We start from the raw sequence: 23,680 nt of genomic DNA, 5'->3' as shown, positions 1-23,680 counted from the left end.
TCAAGTTGCAAGGTTACATATTTGCTTATTGTGTATCCACAGACAAAGGAAGAGGACAGAGCAGAGGTTCATATAATTGGTGTGGCCACTGCAGAGAAGTCCAACCAGCTCGAGGTGCTCATAGAAACTGACAAAACCCTGTACATTGACAGCGAAATGTGGAAGCCCTATGATGAAGACCTAGAGAAGGCAACTGTCATCGTCAGTGTGAAAATCAAAAAGGGAAACAAATTACTGACATCAAAAAGAGAATTTAAAATACAGTTACTTTGTTTTGTTCAAAGTGTTTATAATGTTCAAATATCCAAAATTATATTTTATAAAGGATGAATTAAGTTGTTTTTGTGGGTATTTATAATTGTTTGTTAGATGGTATGTTCGTTCATTTAAACTATATTTACATTTTATACTTTCAAGTGTATTCCTATGCCAAGTTTTTATATTTTGAAAAAATCTAATAAATAGCTGGAAATGCATAAAACAGTCTCATGTTTATTAATGAGACAGAAAGCATGTTAATAAAACACTCTTTAACGTACAATTATATTGCAACTTCCAAAGTTTTAGAAGTAGTTAGTCGTTATTAGAAGTGTTTGTGAACTCAAAATCAAGAATGTGGGATACTGTTTGTCTGTGATTTGGAGAGCCCAGCGCGTGCTCCCAACGCAAAAGCTCAACACTGCGCCTAGCATCCTGGAGCACTTCTGTTGTGTTTTGGAGTTCGTACGTGCTTTGTCTCTAGGGACCTATGGAGTTAAATCAGGGCCATAATGTTTGTGTAGTTAAAAGAAAAATTTGAAATCGAAAATATGTAAACTTAAAGCAAAAGTCACATTTTTAGAGTGAACTTTGAAAAAGAATGATTTTATTTGAAATCCAACTCTAACGTTTTGAATATTTGTATTATTTCTCTGAGTAAACTTTATTTAAAAATTTTCAGTAATCTTCTTTTCATTATTATTATTTTTAAAAAATCTATTCAGTCTCAGATTACATTTTTTCAGATTCAGATCTTTTAAATTAATGTACAAAAAAAATTCTTCAGGTTCGGATTTTTCTCTCAGTTTCAATTTTTTTTTTCACTTTAAGATCTCTATTTTTCAGTTACAGACTTTTGGCCCTGTTTTGGCCTGGTGGGCGTGGCTACACAGAGAGGGCCGGGGAGTCATGAGTGACAGCAGACCGCTGCAGGCTCAAGATGGTCCATTTTTCATGTTGCCTTCAGGAAACCTGGGAATGAACATAATTTATCAAACACCTCCTGCACTGTATTATTTGATAATGTTTAGAAAACATGTCATGCATAACTGCTAAAACTCAGTTACTAAAGCTCTTTCAAGCAGTAATGTGTACAAATTACGCCGTAACTGATCAATTATGACACGTTTTCCCAGCCACTACGTGAGAAGTGGTCATTTTCCATGCTCTCAAAGTAGCGCGCATTGTATCGGGTGGGGGCTGCTGTTAACTTGTCCCTCAGTGAACGATGGCGTCGTCTTCCAAGAACACTGCTGGCACGAACAATCAGGTGAGTGTTTAAGTTTGGAACAATTACACTGCAGTCTGTGAATACTACGAATTTAAGAAGTGGCTATTGTTACGGTTAATTTTTTCGGCTATTCTGTTTTTTTTATTTTATAACGTTTTTTGCTGAAATGCTAGCTCAACAGAAACGCCTCGCTATCATTTTCGGCTGAAACTTATGTCCTAGTTGATCTGTAAGCTTGGAGAACAACAAAGTTAGTGAAGTAACGTAAAATTCTTTGTATTTAATTTAGGAGCCCATACGGTAAAAAAATACATTTTTCCTGGCCAAAATATATTTCAAATATATGGTAAATATATTTTGTATTTGTGATGCTCCAAAAAAATATATTTTTGAAATTGAAAATGTATTTCTTTCAAACCAAAATACATTTCAAAACATATTTTAGGGTGAAGAAAATACATTTCCAACCTTACAGTAGAATGTATATCAAAGTATCCTTTATTTAAAATATATTTAGTGCAATAATGATGATAATGATAACAATACTAAAAGTAACATGTTTTATGCACATCTGCAAAAAACAGTTGGATTCAAACAAAACAGAGTCAAAGGTCTATCACGAATTAGGTTGTTTATTCATTTGCTTACAGTATTTCACATTACACAATATCTCACTATAATGTAGCGTTCATTGACTTTGAAATTATCTGTCAGTGATACAGTAAACAAGATACAACAACTGCTATGTACACTTTAGTTTTTGACAATATATACAATTTAGTATTTAAAGGAACACACTCCACTGTTTTGGAAATAGGCTCATTCTCCATCTCCCTCAGAGTTAAAAATGCAGCGTCTTCTTTCTAGATCCGTACGTTAATAGGGCTCTGGAGCGTGATCTTACGGGATGGGGCGTAGCCACGATTTTTGGTCAAGGCGCCATATTAGCAGGCCAAACAAATGCTTGCTGTGTGGTCGGTTGTAATGTTAGATTGCACTACCGACAAAGGAATAAGCTTGAAAACAGGCTCTCTTTTCATTGTTTCCTCACCTGGAAACATCATGAGGGAGCTTATGTGTTGGATGTTACCAAAAGAAGGCGTCTAGCCTGGATAGCAGCTGCGAGACGAGCTGATATTCAGTTCTCTACCAGCCACAGATATCTGTTGGTGTGCTCCAGTATTTTCATTCAGGTAAGTTCTAAATAAGTTCATATTATTATTTATAGCCTGTTAATTTTATTTTCAATAGCACAAACTTAGAACAAACATGCAGAACTACCTTCTATTTATAGAGTTGCTAATTATTTGGCATTATTGCAACAAACCAGCCTATGAAATGAATGAAACAAATCCTGACTGGGTTCCAACACTACACATGGGGCACTACGAAATCCCTGCTTCAAACTACATGCTACATACCACCATGCCAATCAGATTACTTCTTCCATGTGAGGGTAAAAAGGTGACCTTCCTGGATAAGATGGCAAAGGTTTGCTGCGTTTTGGTGAACATGTGCCCCAGTGTGGTAGTAAAACCAGGGAAAAATGCTCTTGTTAAATACTTTTAAGTCTTGTGCTGTTTATGTAGTGATAAGTTTTCAAAAGAGACAGTAAATTACAGAATGCTAGTAGTGGGTGATATTATACAAATGCTGTCATGATTTTATGTGAACATTTTGTCATTTGTAAACTATACATAACATTTTTTCTACATTGTAACTGATGTGATGTTCGACAAAGTGCTTTTAATTAAAAATAGGCAAACATTTCTTTGTTTCTTTATTCAACTTTTGAACAGTGGTATTTAGTAAGTACATATTCAGTAAATGCAAAGTATTTACATGGCCCCCTAAATTAAAACATTATGGGTTATTCAGAACAGAACTATGCTTGGAAAAATATTGTCCCATCAGTTGATCCAACTCCTCCACAGTAGCAGGTGGAACTTTTCTTTTTTGAGGATGGCTTCTTTTACCTGTCACAACGAATGGTCTGTTTATGTTTTGATCAAGAACCTTTTTTTTGGGCAGCTGAAGAGGAGAAGTCTATCTTATGGCCAACCTCTGGCTGTATCTTGGTCATATTACCCAGCAAAACCCAGTATGCAGGTTCATCTGTAACAGTCCTTGTGCCACAGATCCTCACTGTTGCTTCTACATTAAACAGAAGAGCAGTGACATGGCTGCAAGTCTCCACGACTCTAGTCATACAGCTGCAGTGGGCGGCTTCAACCTTCCCTGTGATGCTCACAATGACCTGTGGCTGCAATGCTGCAATTCAGTCTTTAAGAGTGCAGGACCTAAAACACACACAGACAAAGTTCATTTAAAGACAAGAACTTTAATAAGCCAAGTCCGACACAAATGTGTTTTATTTACTTTCAAATCCATTTATCATAAATGTAACAAATAAAGTGTTTTTATGTATCCATCTATAGAACGCTGCATGTTATATTCTAAATCTGCATGTTTCTTTTTAGAAACCTATCAGCAAAAAATGAACCTAAAGTATGTAATGAATGTATTTTTAGTGACACAGGACACAAACAAGGAAGCAAGTCAAATCAAATCACAAATCAAATCACTTTTTATTGTCACATCACATGTGCAGGTACATTGGTACAGCACATGTGAGTGAAATTCTTGTGTGCAAGATGTGTAATTAGGATTATTTATAATAAATATGAATTAATTAGGGCAATTTCTTTAACCATAAAGAATAACTAAATCCTTCAGGACAATGTCACATCAATGCACTGAACTCACTATGTTATCCCTCTAACAGAGCCTCTACATGTTCTCACTGTAATTTCCCCCTCACGAATGAATTTTTACTAGCACTAATTTGAATGTTGGGGGGAATCAAACGCATTTTACTCGCAGTACTCAAGCTGACTTACCTTTGCTTGAATGACGCCGTACTCACAACGTGGAGGCTTAAAAATAGCCAAATCTTGTACCCAGTCCTTGGTGAATTGGATGTGCGCCTCCAGAGATTTATAATTGCGAAATTGGTGCGCCGTGTATGCTCTGACTCCACAGACAAGGTATGAGAGTAGATCATGCTAAGTCAATAGCGGTTTGGTCTTCAGGGTTTCTACTCCACGGCTATATTTCATACGGGTCCACATTTCAACAATCAAGTACCGTCTCTTTGCATCTGGACAGAATCTGTCTCTATACCGTCATTTTCTTTTGAGCTACGTTTCAGAATGGTTCGTAGCAATCTTGTTTTGATTCGTGACCTGCCAAGATGGTGCTGCGCTCCCACAATGCATTGCGACATTACGTCAACTCCAAAGCCATGGAGTGTATGCGCATGCGCATTGCCACGGTGGTTTAAAAAATAAAGATATAATGAAAAGTAATTAATAAAAATTAAATATTTAAACATTCCCACAAATGTGCAATGAACGTGCAAAAACTCTCTTTAGTAGTTGTTGCTGTTTCTTTCTTTCTTCTTTTTTTTTTTTTTTTGAAAAATAACGACGTCTCTGAGGCGCGAAATTTGACAGCGAGAGGAACGGCCGGATACAGGAGACGGGAAGAAACAAGCCGATTATGTTCGCGTTAATTAAGTGGTTGGAAGATGTAAAATTCTCAATTCTGCCAACTGAACATATACGAGATTTTAATGAGGATGAATAATTAGCCGGCATGGAGGAAACGGACCTTTATTTCATGGAGTGGCGACAAGAAGCCAAGGCGGGTGGCCAGTCTAAGAAGCCTCCATCATCAAGCTAGCAGGTGCCTTTTCCCATATAACTTTATTCTCGTGTATTTGGAACGGAAGCGTAGAGCTGCCACCCAGGCAAAAGAGAAATATAAGTATATCACGTTATAACGTGAAAAGTTTATCGTTCTAACAATATACTATCATGTTTGAACAACATGTTTGAACAACATTGTACGAAAAATGTACATAATTATCACGTCCGTACAATATTGTGCGAACGTGACAATTATGTATATTATAATAACGTGATATTATATTATACAAACATGAAAAGCATAATGTTAGAACAATAAACATTTCACGTCATAACGTGATACAGCTCTATTTTTCTTTTGCCTGGGTGGCAGCTCCACGCTTCCATAATTTGGTAATCAAAATATGTAACTTAATTAATTATATTGTGACGTACTTTTGCCTTTTCTTATTATTCTGCCTTCTCAATAACTATCAAAGCCTATTCACATTTAATTTGGCTTTCACAGAAATCCTACCTCTCCTTCTGGCTACAGAGTACTTACCAAGGTTAGAAACAAAGAACAGTTATGCTTTATTAATGTTCGCTAATTACAATGTTCCACATTTCCTTGCTTTTTAAGTCATTTTTAGGCTTTTTAGAGTTTTTGTTTTTTATTTTTTTAGCAGTAATGTTTCTGCCTATTTATTTCAGCCCATGAAATCGAATGCAGATCTTCCTAATGTGAGATTTACATAAATGTAAGTAATTTTGTTTGTCATTGTCATTAATGTTGTTGCTGTTGTTGTTTTTGTGCAGTTTGCAATCATATAAACCTAGCAAGCATCAGTCAGCACCGTGACTAACCTAAACAGATTCTTGCTTTATTCACGTATATTATATGTAATTATATATATACCTGCACATTGTACCTAGGGTTGCAGCCACTTGGCCCCACCCCATTGTTGTGACAGCCCTGATTGTACTTATACACTGCATCTGAACAGGGAACAGTCTGCCACATTAATGTATTTTTAAGTGACTTGTTTGTAATACATGAATTTGTTTTTTACAGATGTCAAAGTCTCAACCTCATGCTGCCCTCCCCCATCCTCCTAAAGTAAGTATTTGTTGTTGTAGTTTTTTATGCGGTGTCTGTGTCACATGCTAATCATAATTATTGAAATAACTGTTTTCTAACAGATTTTCCAAAACACTAGTTAGGTTTGTTGTCATTCAGACCAATACTACTGCTTAGACATTGCATATGCATAGATACAGTCGTAGTGCTTGACACATGCAAACAGCAGTAGATGTACTAAAAAGGAAATAATTACAATCATGATGTTGATTGCTGATGTCAGTATATATATTTTAGAGGAATGTTTTGTTTTTCACCCAAAATGAACTATATTGCTTCAGAAGAGATTTATTACCCTACCGGACTCTTATATATTGTTCTGTTTTTTGTTTGTTTTTGTTATTTTCAGGTTCAATGGTGCGTGTTCTTCTAATGGCCACCTTCCCACTGGAGGTTTTGATCCACAGCAATTTAAAAGGTAATCAGCTTTGAAAGTCAGTTCAAATGGTTAGCTAATAGTACTTTAAAAAGCCTACAACTCTGTCACCAGTTTCTTTACCAAAAATTACCCATAAAAGTATCGCTCAATAGCATATATTGTAGTTCAAATGTTTAGTTGTACAAATATCAAATTTTTGGAAATCTAAAACTAGTCAAACACTCAAATGTTCATGCTTTTTATAGGAGGACAGAGCAAAACGGACATCGGCGCAGAGTGAAGAACTGCCCTTGATAAGGACACTATGACAGCCATATATAGTAAGTGAAGACTTTCTGTGTATCTAAAATTGCATACAGCACAAGTAACTTACTTTGCAACCATTAAAATAGGTTGTAAAGTAAGTTACCAATACAAATAGGTGATGATGCATTGTAGTGGTTGGTCTCAGACAAAGAAGGTCAACAGATTTATGAATGCTGGAAGGTAAGGAGAGACGACCAAAAGGGGTGTTAGCATTACTGTAATGTGAACTGGATAGACTTCCCATCTAGGAAAAAAAAGAGGTAAAATTATGCGTAAAATATATCTGTATCTATATAAACAGAAATATCTGTTTGCTAAATGAAGCCAGCTAACATAAATCACATTTGTATTTTAACTCTGATAAAAGTAATAGAACTGTGACTTTTGTTTGTTACAGTGGCGGTAAGGAAGGGGTTTCCCAGCATGTCCAGAAGGGCTTTGAGGATTGCCGTGAAAGCTGGGGGAACTGAGACTGCTGGAAAAGGAAAAGAAATTACATTTTAAGTATGCTGACTTATGTCCATACAATCACACACACATATACACATACACACACATATGTGTGTGTGTGTATGTGTATATATATATATATATATATATATATATACACATATATGTATATGTGTGTGTGTTTCTTTTAGAATGTTTAAGTATGTAATGAGAATAAACTTATAAAATGAATATTCCTTGCTTGATTGATATGCTATATGTATGTTTTAAACATCAAATAAAGATTTCTTTCAGATGTTACATGTGAATGTGTTTTCTTAGAAATATATGAAGGGTTAAATTTATATTTTTTTTGAATGATTTTAAATAAAATTAAATTATATTTTGAAATATATTTTATTAATATATTTCAAAATATACAAAAAATGGCCAAAAAATATATGTGCTAAAATACATTTCAAAATACATAAACATATTTCAAAATATATTTTAAAATACATTTTGAAATATATTTCAAAATATACAAAAAATGGCCAAAAAATATATGTGCTAAAATACATTTTAAATATATAAATATATTTTAAAATGTATTTTAGCACATATATTTTTTGGCCATTTTTTGTATATTTTGAAATATATTTCAAAATGTATTTTAAAATATATTTTTTTACCGTATGGGAGCAGCTAAAAAGAGAGATGCTTCAGCGACTACTGCATAAAGTTTCCCAGGTCATGCACAGACAACCCCTCGATGTGGACTATTTGCAGTTTGTTATCGACCATGAGATGGTCCTTTTAAGATCTTTGTCCGATCAGGTTGAGATCCCTCAAACTATTATAAATGCTCTGATAGAGCTGTCAACTGTGCTCAGTATGAAGGACGTCAATGAACAAACCCCCTCTCAGATGTCAGTGTCAGAAGGAAAGCTGGGATGTCCAAATTACAATGTATCGCCTGTATAGCTCCAGATACTGACAGAAATGTTCTTATCAATAAACAATAAATGTAAGTATATAGGGCTTGACATTACGCTTTGAATTCTGGTATGTGGGAGCCATGTTAATTGTGTAAGAAATGTAAATAAACCATAGAAACAAACAGTACATCAGAGAAACAGCCAATTTAGAAGAGGGAAGGTAAAAACAACATATTAAAATTCCCAAAAGTATGTTGCATATGAATACCTGAACGAGGGAAGCCTGGAATTTGTATGTGGACAAAAATCTGCATTATGTACAGGTTGGATCTATATGAAACAGCCAATAATGAGCACATAGACAGAAGAAAAACTTCTTGCCACCGCAGTTTGCTCTCTCTCTCTGTTACGTAATAAATTGTAAACTCCTTTAGTAGTGCCTTTATTAGTTAATTATTTTTATTATTATTATCATTTATTGTTATTTACGTAATCATGTAAACATCCAAATAAACTAAACTCAAAACACCCAGGATCGTGACAATCTTTGCCTGTTATGTTATTTCCTGTTGTGTCCTTTGTGTGTTGTACTCTGTCCATAGTTTTAGTTATAATTGTCATTGATTATTTTCACCTGTACCTTTTTTCCCCAGCTGTGTCTCATCCCCTTAATTAGCCCTCAGTATATTTGAAACCCTGTCTACCATGCTGTTAGCTGGTTTCTTGTAACGTGTTCGTGTTTCTTCTGGGATCTCTTTTTTTTTTTTTGCCATAGTGTTTGCAGCCCTCTGGAGTCTGTTGTCTTTGGGTCTCCGCATAATGCCCAATGATGTAAATTTTGTTTTTCCAGATTTTGTGGCCTGCCTCAAATGGGGGCTCTTCCTGTTATAACATGTGGTGGTGTTATTCCATTGCAGGAATAGCAGCATTGCAACCTTCAGTGTTCTGCCTGAAACAAACACCCAGACAGTTGACTGTAGTAGGGTTTAACATCCAGGAGCCTGAGGTTAACAGGCAAGTGGTAACTAGGGGTGGGTTTTGATTATCGATTAAAATCCATTCTAGCTTGGATAACGTGATATCAATTCATTAAAATCCTGAATTGATTTTTTTTAATATAAATTTATTTTGGCCGAAACGCCAGAATCTCAGTGAGATGTCTCCTTTCTCACCCGATCGGGGCCATTTTTTATTATTAGAGTCAATAAATAAAAGAATCTTAACCTTTCTTTTCCCCCCACTGTGCCCAAAATGATGCACCTGAAGATGAACTAACTGGGCAAAGCTCTGGCCACACTGATCACAAGAATAGGGTTTTTGTCCAGTGTGCAGACGCTGATGCACCTTCAAACTGTCACAGTCGGGCGGAGACAGATGTATATATTGTGAAGAGTGGACCCAAAATGCAGACACATAGGAACTTGGACCAAAGCTTGAGTATTAACAAAAAGCGAGCCGTTTAATATGGCTGGTAACAAAAGGTACAACTAGTGATGTGTCCTGTGTGTCGAAGCTTCGAATCGTGCGTCGGGTAATCGCGGGGGCGTTTTTCTGAAGCGCGTATTGAGGCTTGCTTTGATTACGTATGCAGTGACGTTCGAGGCCTCGTGGGCAGTCCGTACCACGTGACTGATTCAGGGACTGGTTCACCGGTTCGCGCCAGATTCGAAATAACATGGGCAGGAAAACACAGCTGATTCCCCATCACACCGTGTTGTGGAATTGGATTACGTACGTGCTACATAGTTACTTGTGCATTTCTTCTTCGATGGAACCAGCAAGGAAGAGATTTTTTTTTTTTTTTTTAATTTTGTCTCTCCTAATAAAGTATGCACACAGTAATAAATATCACAAATGATAAACACCAAAATATAAATAAACAACACTACACATCCTATAATCTGATTTGTCTTTTAGTTTATTAAAAAGTGAAGCACCAAACACTAGTTTGTGTCATTATCCAGATGTACATAAGGTTTACACATCATTATAATCAAAGAGCCCGCTTCACTTGAATTGTCCACTTGATGGCGCAGTAGAGCAAATGAATCATCACAATGCTTCGAACCATGAGTCGACCAATTGGATGGAAAGCTTCAGTTCATCATGAGGCTTCATCTCACCATCACTAGGTACAACCAAAGTGCAAGGCAAACTGAAGTAAAACTAACATTAACCTAAACTGGGAGAACTAAACAAACAACAAGAAAAACCTAGACTTGAACACATGGCGTGGACAACAGACGACCTGACAAGAAATGAACAGAAACACACAGACTAAATACACACAAGGGTGATTAGGGGAAGTGGAAACACATGGGGAAACAGCTGACACTAGTCTGACATAACGAGACAAAGGAAGCAAAGCTGACTACACTGACATAGGACACAGACCTTCAAAATATAACAGGAAACGTGACGCAGACAAGACAATATAAACTTGACAACATAAGACACACAGCATGAAACACACAAAGGGCAAAGGGAGAGGGAAACTTAAATAGAAAACACAAAGGGAAACTAATAAACAACTTAGCTACCCTAAAGAACTCAAACATATCATCCAAATAAACTAAAACTCAAAACGCTGGGTCAACAGACCCAGGAACATAACACAAACTTAATAGTGTTTTGAACATTTTCCCACACTGCTCACAGAGGTATCGTTTGGTGTGAACTTTTGTGCGCAGATCCAGCTGTTCTTCAATTGAATCTTCCCCCTTCTTATGGTGAGGTCTTCTTTGCATTTTCCCGGTCTGTATATAAAGAGAAAGAAGAGATGGACAGAGTAACAACAATCTACAACCATTTGATCTGATAGACTTCCTCCTTACAAAGACTGAGGTGTTGTGAAGAAAGTGGAAATGGGAAATTAGTGAAGAGTTGTTGTGTCCTTCATAAACTCCTCCCGCCAGGTGAGGGAGGAAAAATGTGTGTGTAGTCAGAAGATGTTTTGATGCAGTCAGCATGCTCATTAACCCAACAATATTTTGCATATTAATTATACATGTTTTTTCCCCATTTATATGTAACTTGTTCGAATTCAAAGAGCACTCAAAATGTGGCGACAAATGCATCCTACCTCTCCGCGAATTTGAGGGTTAGTCGTGTCCAAATTCGGGGGAAGGATGCGCCAATGCCACACTTGGAGGCAATGACGTCACGGCGACACGACGAAGGCTGTCCGAATTCAAAGAGTACTCAAAATGTGGCGACAAATGCGTCCTACTTTGCCCTGAATTCTAAGGATGGGTCCGATGTATCCTTCATGTCCTACTATATCCCAGGATTCATTGCGGGCCACCTGCCGCATAAATTCCGAACCAGTAGAAGGATTTTGGACCGGAACAATGGTGGGTGAACCAGGCGTGACAGTGGGAGACGGGATTATTTTTTAAAACGAAAACGGAAAATCTCCATTTTCAAAAATACCCGTGTACGTGTGGACGTAGCCTAAGATGTCAGAGATATGCAAGCAGGAGTGCCATGAAGTGCCATATACCACCGGAGAAAAGGTTCCTAGACAAATTTGCGCTTGCCTGTTAACAGTAGTTGTGGTCTGGTGGTACCTCCTCCAGGGCTGACACCTCAGATGACAGTTGGTCCCGCCAAGGAGCACCACTGACTGCCTCCAACCCAGCCTGGATCACTGAAAATATACACTTAATTCTTTCAACCCCACAATTATTGTTTCTACATAAATATTTTCTTGAATCCTGTAGTTGTTTTACTGTCCTTCAAATTGAACAAAAAGTGTAGAAAGTTCTGTTTGAATTATTGAAATGTCGTGTGACCGAGCAGTGAAAAATTAATTGACATCATAAGAAAACACAAGAATTTCATTAACATTTAAAGAAAAATGTATTTAAAATGCATTTGTATATATCTGTAAGCATCAACTTCCTTCACAGTAAACTGTTGGGAGAGATTAATCAAAATTGTAGATGTTTTCTCCAAAAATTAATATTGTATTAGTTTATCACAAGAAAGGCTTTAAAATTCAAATTTGCAGAGTAACCTTTTACTTTTAAATTTATATTATAAATATAAATGTATACATATTTAGTTTGCTGCACAAGGTTTAAGTGCTGACAAGAACAGCACTTAAACTTTCCGCTGTCATTAAAATGGACAACAGAGAAAATTTAGACGATATTGTGTAAACATGGAGTCAGAAGGTACTCCTTTTTCTGGGGCCATCACCCAGCCCTCCCCGTCCTCCTCCTTTCCCCACTGGACCCTAACTCTAAAATCAGTCTGCGGTCACCTTCCTTGTATTTTACCTTTGCGTAACTGTGCTTTGAAGCTTTGCTAATCAGTAAATCACTGCCAGCGAATCATAATTCAAAAAGAATAACTCAGCAGCGCAAAGTGAAGCTATGTATGAATGTAGTTTTATGCACAGCCCACTGATCTCACTTCTAGTGGTGAAATGGTAAATGGCCTGCATTTGTATAGCGCTTTACTCAGTCCCTAAGAACCCCAAAGCGCTTTACACTACATTCAGTCATTCAACCATTCACACACTGGTGACGGCAAGCTACATTGTAGCCACAGCTGCCCTGGGGCGCACTGACAGAGGCGAGGCTGCCGGACACTGGCGCCACCGGGCCCTCTGACCACCACCAGTAGGCAAACACGGGGTTAGTATCTTGCCCAAGGATATTTGGCATGCAGCCAGGAGGCAGCCTGGGATCGAACCACTGACCTTCTGGTTAGTGGCTGACCTGCTCTGCCACCTGAGCTACAGCTACCCATCATAGTATTGCATCGCATCTCATCATCTGTTGTATGTTTTGTGCGTTTTCAAGTGTGATGTCCTCGTGATTTTTGATGACACGGTACAACCTGCATCCTGTTGGAGAACTGTATGTAAAAGGAAACAAATTAGCGACATCAAAAAAAGAGTATTTAATATATAGTTGCTTTGTTTTGTTCAAAATGTTTATAATGTTCAAATATGCAAAATGATATTTTATAAAGGATGAATTAAATTGTTTTTGTGGATATTTATAATTGTTTGTTAGATGCTATGTTCGTTCATTTAAACTATATTTACATTTTATACTTTCAAGTGTATTCCTATGCCAAGTTTTTATATTTTAAAAAAAATCTAAAAAATAGCTGGAAATGCATTAAACAGTCTCATGTTTATTAATGAAACAAAGCACTCTTTAACATACAGTTATGTTGCAACCTCCCAAGTTTTAGAAGTAGTTAGTCGTTATTAGAAGTGTTTGTGAACTAAAAATCAAGAATAGGGGATACTGTTTGTCCGTGATTTGGAGAGTCCAGCGTGTGCTCCCGACTCAGGGGAAACAAATTCTTGGAACAACAACTGTTGTGCAGGTGAAGCCAAAGGCAAGACATGCTTCGCATATCTTCTAGTTTTGGCTTGGAAGGAAGTTGGTTTGGAAGCATATTTGGCGCTGCTTCAACCTCTGCTTTCTGTTTGCGTGGGACCCCTGTCAAAAAAACCTTATGCTTGCAGTATTCAATTTTTTTTTTTTTTTTAATTCAACCCCCCACTTTGGGATTCACTGGTGTAAATGTTTCTGCTGTAGATTACAGAAGACAGTCAGGGCTCAACTTGTGGTGAAGTTATTCAGTCTTTGTTTCCTTGGATCTTTTAGTCTAGTCTAAATGTATAATATATTTGCCTGTTATGTTATTTCCTGTTGTGTCCTTTGTGTGTTGTACTCTGTCCATAGCTTTAGTTATAATTGTCATTGATTATTTTCACCTGTACCTTCTTTTTCCCTAGCTGTGTCTCATCCCCTTGATTAGCCCTCAGTATATTTGAAACTAGTGACGGGATTTCCGGCTCTTTTTAGAGATCCGGCTCTTTCGGCTCGACTCACTAAAAAACCCCAGCTCTTTCGGCCCCCAACTGGCTCTTCAGGTTGTCTTGTTGCTTTAATTAATTTATTATTAACAACAGTATGAAATCATGCTAAAAAAAATTACTAATGTAAAAAAAACCATGGTTTTATTTATATATGTTTATATATAAATATATACGGTGGCCCCTAGAGAAAAGCAAACTCCAAAACACATTTCTAGCATTAACTGAACTGCCAAAACAGAGCTACCTAGATCACTTAAATTACACAATTGAAAGCATAGGTGTATTGTTTCTGTATTTATACACAAGCACTCATATATATTTAAATAATGTAAAAAAAAAAAAAATGTTCATTTACCTGTTACTACTACACACCAAATCCGGTCGTTGGTACTTCCTGGCTTGTGTAGGTAGGTAACAAAAGCTCAACACTGCCTCAAACAACCTGGAGCACTGTTGTCTTTTGTACGTGCTTCGGAGTTTGTACGTGCCTTGTCTCTAGAGGCCACCGTAAATATACTTTTATTTATTCACTCCACATAAAATGCAATAAATAAACCATATAATACAAATTATACAAAATATAATACAAAAAACATTTCAACTTTTTCTATTTAAATTTTCAGCTTTTCCCTTTTAAACAAATTTAAAGTGAAACAACACAAAACACTGCACAACACAATTAAATATAAATTAAAATATGAAAACAAAAAGAAGATGCACATTCTCAGTCATGGGCCTACATGAATAAACTTTCTGAATCCTTTATCATCCGCAACTGAAAATAGTTGTGGATGATTACTATACCTTTCTAATGTGACGTTGTTGTCCCTGGCTCTTTCTCTCTCTCTCCCTCCCGCTCTGTTCCTGTGCTACTGCGAGTGTAACTACCGCCCCTCCCCCCTCTTCCCAGCGCAAAGCACAAGGCTCGCATGCGGAGTGACGCGGGAAAAAAGTGCGAGAGAGTCGTTTCGTTTGCGACCGACACATCACTAGTTTCTGCTGTAAATTACAGAAGACAGTGAGGGCTCAACTTGTGGTGAAGTTATTCAGTCTTTGTTTCCGTGGATCTTTTAGTCTAGTCTAAATGTATAACATCTTTGCCTGTTGCCCAATAATGTAAATTTTTTGTTTTTCTAAATTTTGTGGCCTGCCTCAAATGGGGGCTCTTCCTGTTACAACATGTGGTGGTGTTATTTCATTGCAGGAATAGCAGCGTTGCAACCTTCAGTGTTCTGCCTGAAACAAACACCCAGACAGTTGACTGTAACACCAAGAATAGCTGTCTTTTCCAAAAATATAAAAACTCCCAGGCTTCTAGACTTATGATTGCCCAAAATTTCATTTATAACGTTTACATGTGGACGGAGATATTTTTTTCAAAACTGCACATGTGGACAAGATGGTTTTTTTGTTTTGTTTTTTTTTTAAAAATGCCCATGTACATGTGGACGTAGCCTAAAACATGCTACCAATAAATAGTGATAATAAAAACTATGAGAGGCCATTAGTGATCATTGACTGATTTTATGGGCTTGTTCAGATTAAACAGAACAAGATATAAAGTCTTAAGACATATTTCAGTCTTGTTCTCATGTCTGTTTCTGCACCTGCCACTGGAGCCTGGAGGCTAGTGCATGAACCAGGATCCAAAAGCAGATTCAAGCATGGAAGGAAAGTGAACTAGTTGAAACCTTAACATTAAGCACAGGAGTTAATAACAACGCAAGGAGAGACTCTTGGCAAGAAGGCAATCTCAACAGTGGATAATCCAGTCTGTAACAGTGTGTTCACACCGAACGCGATGGGCGCGTGAAAAAAGCCCCAAACGCCCCTAACTTGACGCGTGCACATTCGCACCTCTACGCGTGTCCAAGAAAAATCCATCGCGCCCCAAAATATCATATTTTAACGCGCGTGAACCGGAAATGTGGGAGGAAGTTTTGCACCTGCCATCTTTGCAAGATGGCAGGTGTCGAGCTAGCGCTTGAGGAGAGAGTCTCCCTTCTCTATTTACTGTGGAGAGCAGAGCAGCGGCGTAAAAGACGTCCTCGCCGTACCTGGGTCCATCAGGTCCTCGAGACGCGTGAGCAGTTTGGTGAGTTTCACCATTTGCTACAGGAGCTGCGCCTGGATGACGGCAGATTCCAGCGATATCATCGTCTGTCACTCGGCCAGTTTGAGGACCTGCTTTCCCGCGTCGGTCCCAGAATTGCCCGCCTAGACACCAATTACAGGTACTCAATCCCACCAGCAGACCGCCTGTCCATCTGCCTGAGGTTAGTAAAAGTGTTTAATACGGTAGCCCTTTATTGATACCTGCGCTAATATATGCTAAACCATCCATTTATACACTGCTAACATGGATGTGCTATGCTAATAGTGAATGTTGTCGGCGTTTACTGATAGCATAGCACATCCATGTTAGCAGTGTATACTAACATGGATGTGCTATGCTAATAGTGAATGCTGTCGGCGTTTACTGATAGCATAGCACATCCATGTTAGCAGTGTATACTAACATGGATGTGCTATGCTAACAGTGAATGCTCTCGGTGTTTACCGATAGCAAACTGGTACGAGACGACTTCATAATATTTGTAGTGATACTCAGACGGTCTCATCAAGTCCCGATTTAATTCGATTTATGCTGTTATCAGTGTTTGAATGATAGCATGGCTGTGGTGTCATAGGTATGCTCTCGGTGTTTGCTGATATCAAACTTGTACTAGGACCAATGTGGGTTAATCTTTGTAGTGATACTCACTCCTTTTTTCATTTAGACCTGGTTTAATTCTGGGATAGTTGAATATTTGTTGATGATCACGGCAGATTGTTCTAGATTATATCAAATATATATCATGTAATTATCCTTATAATTACAAAATGTTTTATGTAAGATTTATGTTTTGGAATTTGTAATTTTGGAATTTCAATAATGTATTTTGTAACTGCAGTACACATAATACTCATTTTAAACACTGTTGTCCAGGTTCCTTGCCACCGGGGACTCCTTCAGGACCATCGCGTTCAGTTTTCGAGTCGGTGTGTCCACGGTGAGCCAGATCATCCCCCAGGTAGCGACGGCCATCTGGGACTGTCTAGTGGACGATTTCATGGCTGTGCCTTCAACTGAAGACTGGCGGTCCATCGCAGAGGGATTCCAGGAGCGCTGGAACTTCCCTCTCTGCTGTGGAGCTCTGGATGGGAAGCACGTCCAGACGAAGGCACCCCCCAACTCAGGATCCATGTTCCACAACTACAAGGGAACTTTTTCCATTGTTCTCCTTGCGGTTGTGGATGCAGAGCATCGCTTCCGCGTCATTGATGTTGGGGGGTACGGGAGGACCAGCGACGGTGGTATTCTGGCCAACTCCACCTTTGGTCAGGCTCTTCAGGCTGGGACTCTCCATCTGCCTCCTGACCAGCCTCTACCTGGTGGAGAACACCGTGGAGCCCAGCCCTATGTCTTTGTGGCTGATGAAGCGTTCCCGCTGCGGCGTGAGCTCATGAGACCTTTCCCTGGACGCCTCCTCCCTTTAGAGAAGAGGGTCTTTAACTATCGCCTTTCCAGGGCCAGGATGATAGTGGAGGGTGCCTTCGGTATCCTCTCCTCACAGTGGAGGTTGTATCGGCGCGCCATAGAACTCCGTCCTGAAATTGCGGAGAAGTGTGTGAAGGCAACGTGTGTTCTCCACAACTTTCTGCGCTGTGTGGACGAGAGAGGGGCACCTGCTGTGAGAGGTGTGGCGCCTGCTGTGGTGGAGCCGTTGCAAGACCTGGGTCGTATGGCAGCAAACAACTCCTCCAGAGAGGCTGTCCTGGTGAGGGAGAAGTTCATGGCTCACTTCTCGGCAGAGGGAGCCGTGTCTTGGCAACCAAAGGAGTAGCCTGTTTGAAGTCTGAATGACTTCCCCACAACGGCTCTTTTAAGAGCCACCCACAAACCTCTAAAGATTGTTCCTGTCTTTTTAAAATTTTCTTAATAAATGGAGCTCTACTCCAAAATAATCTAACCTCTTTTTACTCTCTTAAGTAACTTGTCTTCACTATGTTCCTATATACAGTGTGGTGCAAAAGTTTGGGCAACCTTATTAATAGTCATTATTTTCCTGTATGAATCGCTGTTACAGTAAAAAATGTCACTTACATATATCATATAGGAGACACACACATTGATATACACTACATATTTATGTTATTTCTCTTTTTAGTGTTGCCAATTTATGCACCTGCTTGCTTTAGTTTAAACAGTTATTGCACACTTTCTGTAAATCCAGTGAACTGCATTTCACTTCTCAAATATCACTATGTGTCTCCTATATGATGTATTTAACTGACAATTTTTATTGAGACAACCAACAATTTGTACAGGAAAATAATTACTTTTCACAATGTTGCCCAAACTTATGCATCCCACTGTATTAGTATGTTTTGTTATTAGTGTAATATGAAATAAATTCTACTTTTGTCAAGTCGGGTGCCAATATTTGCTGTGTAGTAGAACAAAGACATTTGTCATTATAAATGTTTATTTGATAAAATATATAAATTCAGTAACAAAAGGACATAAATAACATAAATATATGAAATCTAACTATTTACAGACAGACAGGAATAAAAAGGACCCAGCTTGGAGTGGAAGAGCCTCAGGGAGAAGGAGGAGAAACATAAGAACATTGTTTCTGCCCTGGAGAGCTGCTGCCTCATCAGAAAACTACTGATCATTAGGGTCCAATGTTTCCAAATTTAGCACAGCTGTGCTATTTTCAAAAACTGATTTAGAAATTTGGAATTTCACGAATTCTCGTGTCTAAGGCGGCATGCTCTCCAGAGCAGGAACAAGGCTGAGGAGAAAATATTCTGTTGCAGACGGGCGTGGCCTCTTTAGGCACTCCAGGATAGCCAGCTCCACCGCCGATGGACCGTCCTGGGACCCTTCCCTCGCCCGCCTTCGAGCTGTCCTCCTCTGTGGGCCTGTAAAACACAGAACAAAACACCACAAAGAAATGAGAAGGCTGCTACTAGATTTTCATTTTCAAAATTGAAGAAAACCAGGATATGAACAGATTGGTTGTAGATATTTAGTAAAGGTGATCACAAGGGGATTCAAGCAAGTAAAAAGCTATCAGTGCTTGATGTTCATACCTGTGGGTGCAGCAGCAGGAGTGGAGGGACCAGGGACTGGGGAGTCAGGAGAAGCAACAGGGGAGGACTCTGCTGCATGATTACTTGACTCTATCAAGACAATATTAAATGTTAACAGGTCGAAGACAATAGTCATAGAGAATATTATATTATTATATACTTATTATTATATACAGTGGTCTCTCGTTTATTGCAGCACATGAACAGTAGTCACAGTTCTCACAAGTTGATTCTCAAAGTGCAAACCAAGTCAATTTTAAAACGTAAAAGTATGCCGCGCTTTTTCTCCGTCTGCGGCGCCACTTTGGTGCGCCTTTTTCGCTCCCGGTGCAGGTGCCTATTTCCGAATGAGGGTCATAGTTATGAGTGTTTTTGTGCTGTTTTTTTCTATTTGAAGTGATGGTTATCAAAACCAAACATGATAAGTTTAGCAAGCGCAGGAGACATGACATGGAGGAGATTTGTCATTTCGGCTGCAGAATGCAATGCGCATTGTTGAAAGCTGTACGGTGCAATAAAAAAAAAATCAGCGAAAAGGCGAGGCGGTGACGGATGAACAGTGGGACTACTGTATACTGTTTATTAATAAACAGAATATATTCCTGTATGACAACACGCATTAATTAACTGCCTACATTAATTCATTGTAAACATACCTTCTGACTGACACTCCCCTGCTGCCTCTTCGGGCTGTCCCTGGTCCTCGGGGGAGAAGTTCTCCACGGTCCGCACCATATTTCCGCTAGTCTCCCGCGGGGTGAGGAAGGGGTCCAGAAACCCCATGACCGCGAAGAACTTCCATCTCCTCCCCGATCCTGCTGCTGACCCACTCCTCTTCTCCTTCTCTGCCCTCTTCTCCTTATTATAGGTGTCCCTGAGGCTCTTCCACTTTCTCCTGCAGATGTCCTCTGAATAAACGCATTATCTGGTTAGCGGAAAGGTATTTGTACAACAGTGGGAAAATCGCGGGACAGTAGGTGGGCTTGCTAGCTTTTGCGCCGCTTCATCGGGTCAGTCTGAAAATTAAAAAGAAGGAATGAACTTACCAGGTTGCCCGATCTCCTCACTGATTTGTCTCCAAGCTAGGTCCTTTTTATTCCTGTCTCGGTAGAAATAGTAGGTAGCATCGTATAATTCGGGATGATTTGCCACAGCACTGATTAGTTTTTCTTCCATGATGAATGCAGAATGAATGGCTTTGGCGGGATCTGCCCCTTTGAACTAGGTAACAGCCACGTCACCAGGCTCCTGATTGGTTGTCGCGGCGCGATTTGACGCTGGAGTTCAGATTTTTCCAACTCGAGCGGGGGACGCGAAACGCATAGAAAAATCTGCGTTTTCAAAAATACCCGGGTACGTGTGGACGTAGCCTTGGTGCCACTGAATCTTTGATTTTATCTATTTTTTGCTGTGTTTTACTTGCATTTATTTGAAAGTGTGAAACGCAAAACAGTTTATTTTATATGCTGGAATATGCAGAAAATGGGCTTAAATGTAAAACAAAAATCTTCCAATCAGAGAATGTTGCATGGAGTTTAATTTTTGCTTGATGCAATGTGCATAAAGTTAAAAGATTAATGAAACCAGTTTTAAAAAGAGACTTTTTCATTGTGTATTATGCAGAAAAAATAGAATTGGGCTGAAAGGTCTATTGCTTTATAACATATTGAGGTTGTGTAGAATGTTTTTTAAAAAGTAACTAAGTAATAAAGTAACCAGTTACTTTTAAAAATAAGTAATCAGTAAAGTGACAGGGTTACTTTCTTGGAGAAGTAATTAGTAACTAATTACTTTTTTTCTTTTTTGTCTGTCCCGTTTGGTTCTTTTGCCACCAGAATTGTTGTCTAAAGGCAAAGAAAGATGCCCAACGGATTTACTTTACCAGATGGACCATCCCAGCCTTGCCGTATTGGTCTATTTGATTCACCTTTGCTTTTATTGTTTATTTTATTTTCATTTGCTGAACCGGTGGTTGCAGTGACATGCCCGTGAGCTCCACCGGCAGCCAGCTGTGCCAGAGTGACCAAGCTCTAATTACTATTTTCAAGTAACTTGACAAATAATCCTTATGAATCTTGTTGTTTTATTGTTTTGATCTTGAGGAATCAGTTACGCATAAAGGCCTGTGAGGGAGATGGATGACGAGGTCAGTTCCTTGAGTGGTGACTGATGGGAAGGACAGGTAGGTGAAGTAGCAAATGGTGCTGTCTTGACGTCTGGCAACAACAATGAAGCTTTGTGGTGAAGATCTGCATCCATAATATACAGAGCTGCTTGAAGGGGTGATGGAGTAACGTGACAAATGAGGTTAGGTGACCCCATGCCTAGTGTCAAGCTGTGTGTCTTAGTCTGCATCTCAGTGTGCTTCCTGTTTTATTTTTACAGTTTCTCGTCGTGTATTGAATTTTCTCTCCCCGTCTCGTTATGTCTGTTTGTTTCAGCTGTGGTTTCATGTTACTATACTTTCCCTAATTACCCTTGTGTTTCAGGCTTTCCGTGTTTCCATGTTCAGGTTTCAAGTTTGGATTTCATTTTCAGTGTTTCTATGTTTTAGTGTAGTTTTGCTCAGTTTTAGTTTGATGTTAGTTTTGAGCAATGTGCTTTATTTAAAAAGCTCAATTAAAGTTTTTAACTGTCAATCTGGCTGACGTCCAGTTGTTGTCTGAGTGGGTGCAGCGCTTTTCTGGTTTAGCTGAGGACCAGTGGAGGCGTCTAACTGATTGAGGTGAGATCAGATCACCCTGTGCTGTGATGGGAAGGTGGTCAAGCACTGATCACTTCTCAGTGTCAGTGAAAAGGATGGGCTCTGTTCGGGGTTGTCTTGCTTGGGAGGCAAATGATGTGGATGGAGTGGAATCCGCAGGAAAAGCAGGGCTGGTGTTACTTAGTTTAGGACCAGCACAGAGGTCTGTAGGAACATCCACATGTGAGGAGGAGAGGACCTGATTTGGCAGCTGCAGACACACTGCCTGCTGGTGAGGCAGGCTAGTAACACCTGGCTGTGGCTGCTGAGCTGGTGTGATGTAAGGCTTCTTGACCTGTTGATCTTCCTGGTCAGATGCAGACACTGCAACACAAACAAAACACAATGAGTCTTCTTTTTTTAAACAAATGTTTGTCTTTCACATGAAGGAAACGCCGTGATTCCCAGAAATAGTCTTTCACCGGTGGTACAGCTGCGATTTCTGATTCTCTTCCTCTTTTTGCCCTAAAAACAAACACATTAGAATTTTCACGGGCTGATACAAACTCTCTGATGTGAATGTTTCATCATTCAGTGCAGTCACAGGCACATGTATGAATATTGGCACTTTGGACATACATAGTTGTCTTTAGTGGACCACTGTGGATGCTCTTTTGTGTGACGCCATCTTTCTGTCTCCGCCCGATCAAAATATTTCGCCTGCTCATTTTTTGAGAGCAACTTCCACTGTGGACAGAAGACCACAGGAACACACTTTCAGCATATATAAATGCACAGCTACACTGTTACTACACATTACTACAGGACAGCTGGTACACATGCAAAGACACCAGCACAAAACATGAACAGATCCATAAATGTATGTAGAGTTAGTTACACACTTACTCTCGCTCCCACAACTGCATTCACAGCTGCACTCCCACTGACGTTCAGTTCAGCCTCCACCTTCGGCCTCTGCTCTTCCAGATAGACCATGAAGGCATTTGGTGGCTTCTTAATATAAGGACGGCCGTCATACTGATGGGATTGACACGGTTGTTTTCTACAGGGATAAAACACAGTGTAAGAGCACATGTCAACACTGCGAGAAACCTGCAGGACAGTGCAAAAAAGCAGTACAGCAAACTTACCTTGGAGTGGACCTGGTGGGTGGACGAGCAAAAACAGTGCCTGGTGGTGTTTTGGGGATCATATTTGCAGGCTACTTATACAGTAGCTTCTGTGGAGGGAGGGAGAAGGTTAAAACCACACAATACTGACACTTAACCCAGCACTTCAGAGGCTAATAATGATGAGCGCCACAGAAACATGTACGTGTGGGCAAATTCAAACTTTGGTAATTTCTTCACCAGATTCAGAGAAGATTGCATGAACAACACAAAGTAAAGTGATCACTGGGAGGAGAACGTGTGCATAAAACTACATTTATAGATAGCTTCACTTTGCTCTCAGTTATTTTTGGATTGATTACAGGTAGTGATTAAGTTTTCTGATCAGTGTGACAGTCCTGCTCAAGTGGAGCAGATGCTGCAGATGGACAGAGTGTGGTCTCCGCATGCGAACTTTCCACATTTGCAGCAGGTGGTGACAACTCTTCTTCTGCTTTCTGCGC

The 23,680-nt window shown here is 39.2% G+C and overlaps 1 protein-coding gene and 1 long non-coding RNA gene across 2 annotated transcripts; both read right to left on the bottom strand.

The window, feature by feature from the left end:
• Positions 1 to 3,256: 3,256 nt before the first annotated feature.
• LOC308399685 lies at positions 3,257 to 4,785 on the bottom strand. Its single transcript, XR_013972239.1, has 2 exons — positions 4,390 to 4,785; positions 3,257 to 3,789 (listed from the first exon to the last, which is right to left on the bottom strand). It is a non-coding gene; the product is annotated as an uncharacterized lncRNA (long non-coding RNA).
• Positions 4,786 to 19,007: 14,222 nt separating this feature from the next.
• Positions 19,008 to 20,158, bottom strand: LOC308407409 (uncharacterized protein). The gene is made up of 3 exons (XM_080899031.1): positions 20,021 to 20,158; positions 19,365 to 19,454; positions 19,008 to 19,193 (listed from the first exon to the last, which is right to left on the bottom strand). The coding sequence occupies exons 1-3, from the start codon at positions 20,145 to 20,147 to the stop codon at positions 19,030 to 19,032; spliced, it is 381 nt and encodes a 126-aa protein (XP_080755157.1). The 5' UTR covers positions 20,148 to 20,158; the 3' UTR covers positions 19,008 to 19,029.
• Positions 20,159 to 23,680: the final 3,522 nt, after the last annotated feature.

Source organism: Rhamphochromis sp. 'chilingali', assembly GCF_963969265.1.
Source record: "Rhamphochromis sp. 'chilingali' genome assembly, chromosome: 1".
Classification (NCBI taxonomy): domain Eukaryota; kingdom Metazoa; phylum Chordata; class Actinopteri; order Cichliformes; family Cichlidae; genus Rhamphochromis; species Rhamphochromis sp. 'chilingali'.
Note: the sequence above shows the minus strand (reverse complement) of the source record. Positions and strands in the feature narration are given on the sequence as shown.

Coding starts and splice junctions, on each gene's coding strand:
- LOC308407409 (XM_080899031.1), bottom strand. CDS start 20,147: ATGGGGTTTCTGGACCCCTTCCTCACCCCGCGGGAGACTAGCGGAAAT. Junction 19,455..20,020: donor AGGGGAGTGTCAGTCAGAAG/GTATGTTTACAA, acceptor TTGTCTTGATAG/AGTCAAGTAATCATGCAGCA. Junction 19,194..19,364: donor TCCTGCTGCTGCACCCACAG/GTATGAACATCA, acceptor TGTGTTTTACAG/GCCCACAGAGGAGGACAGCT.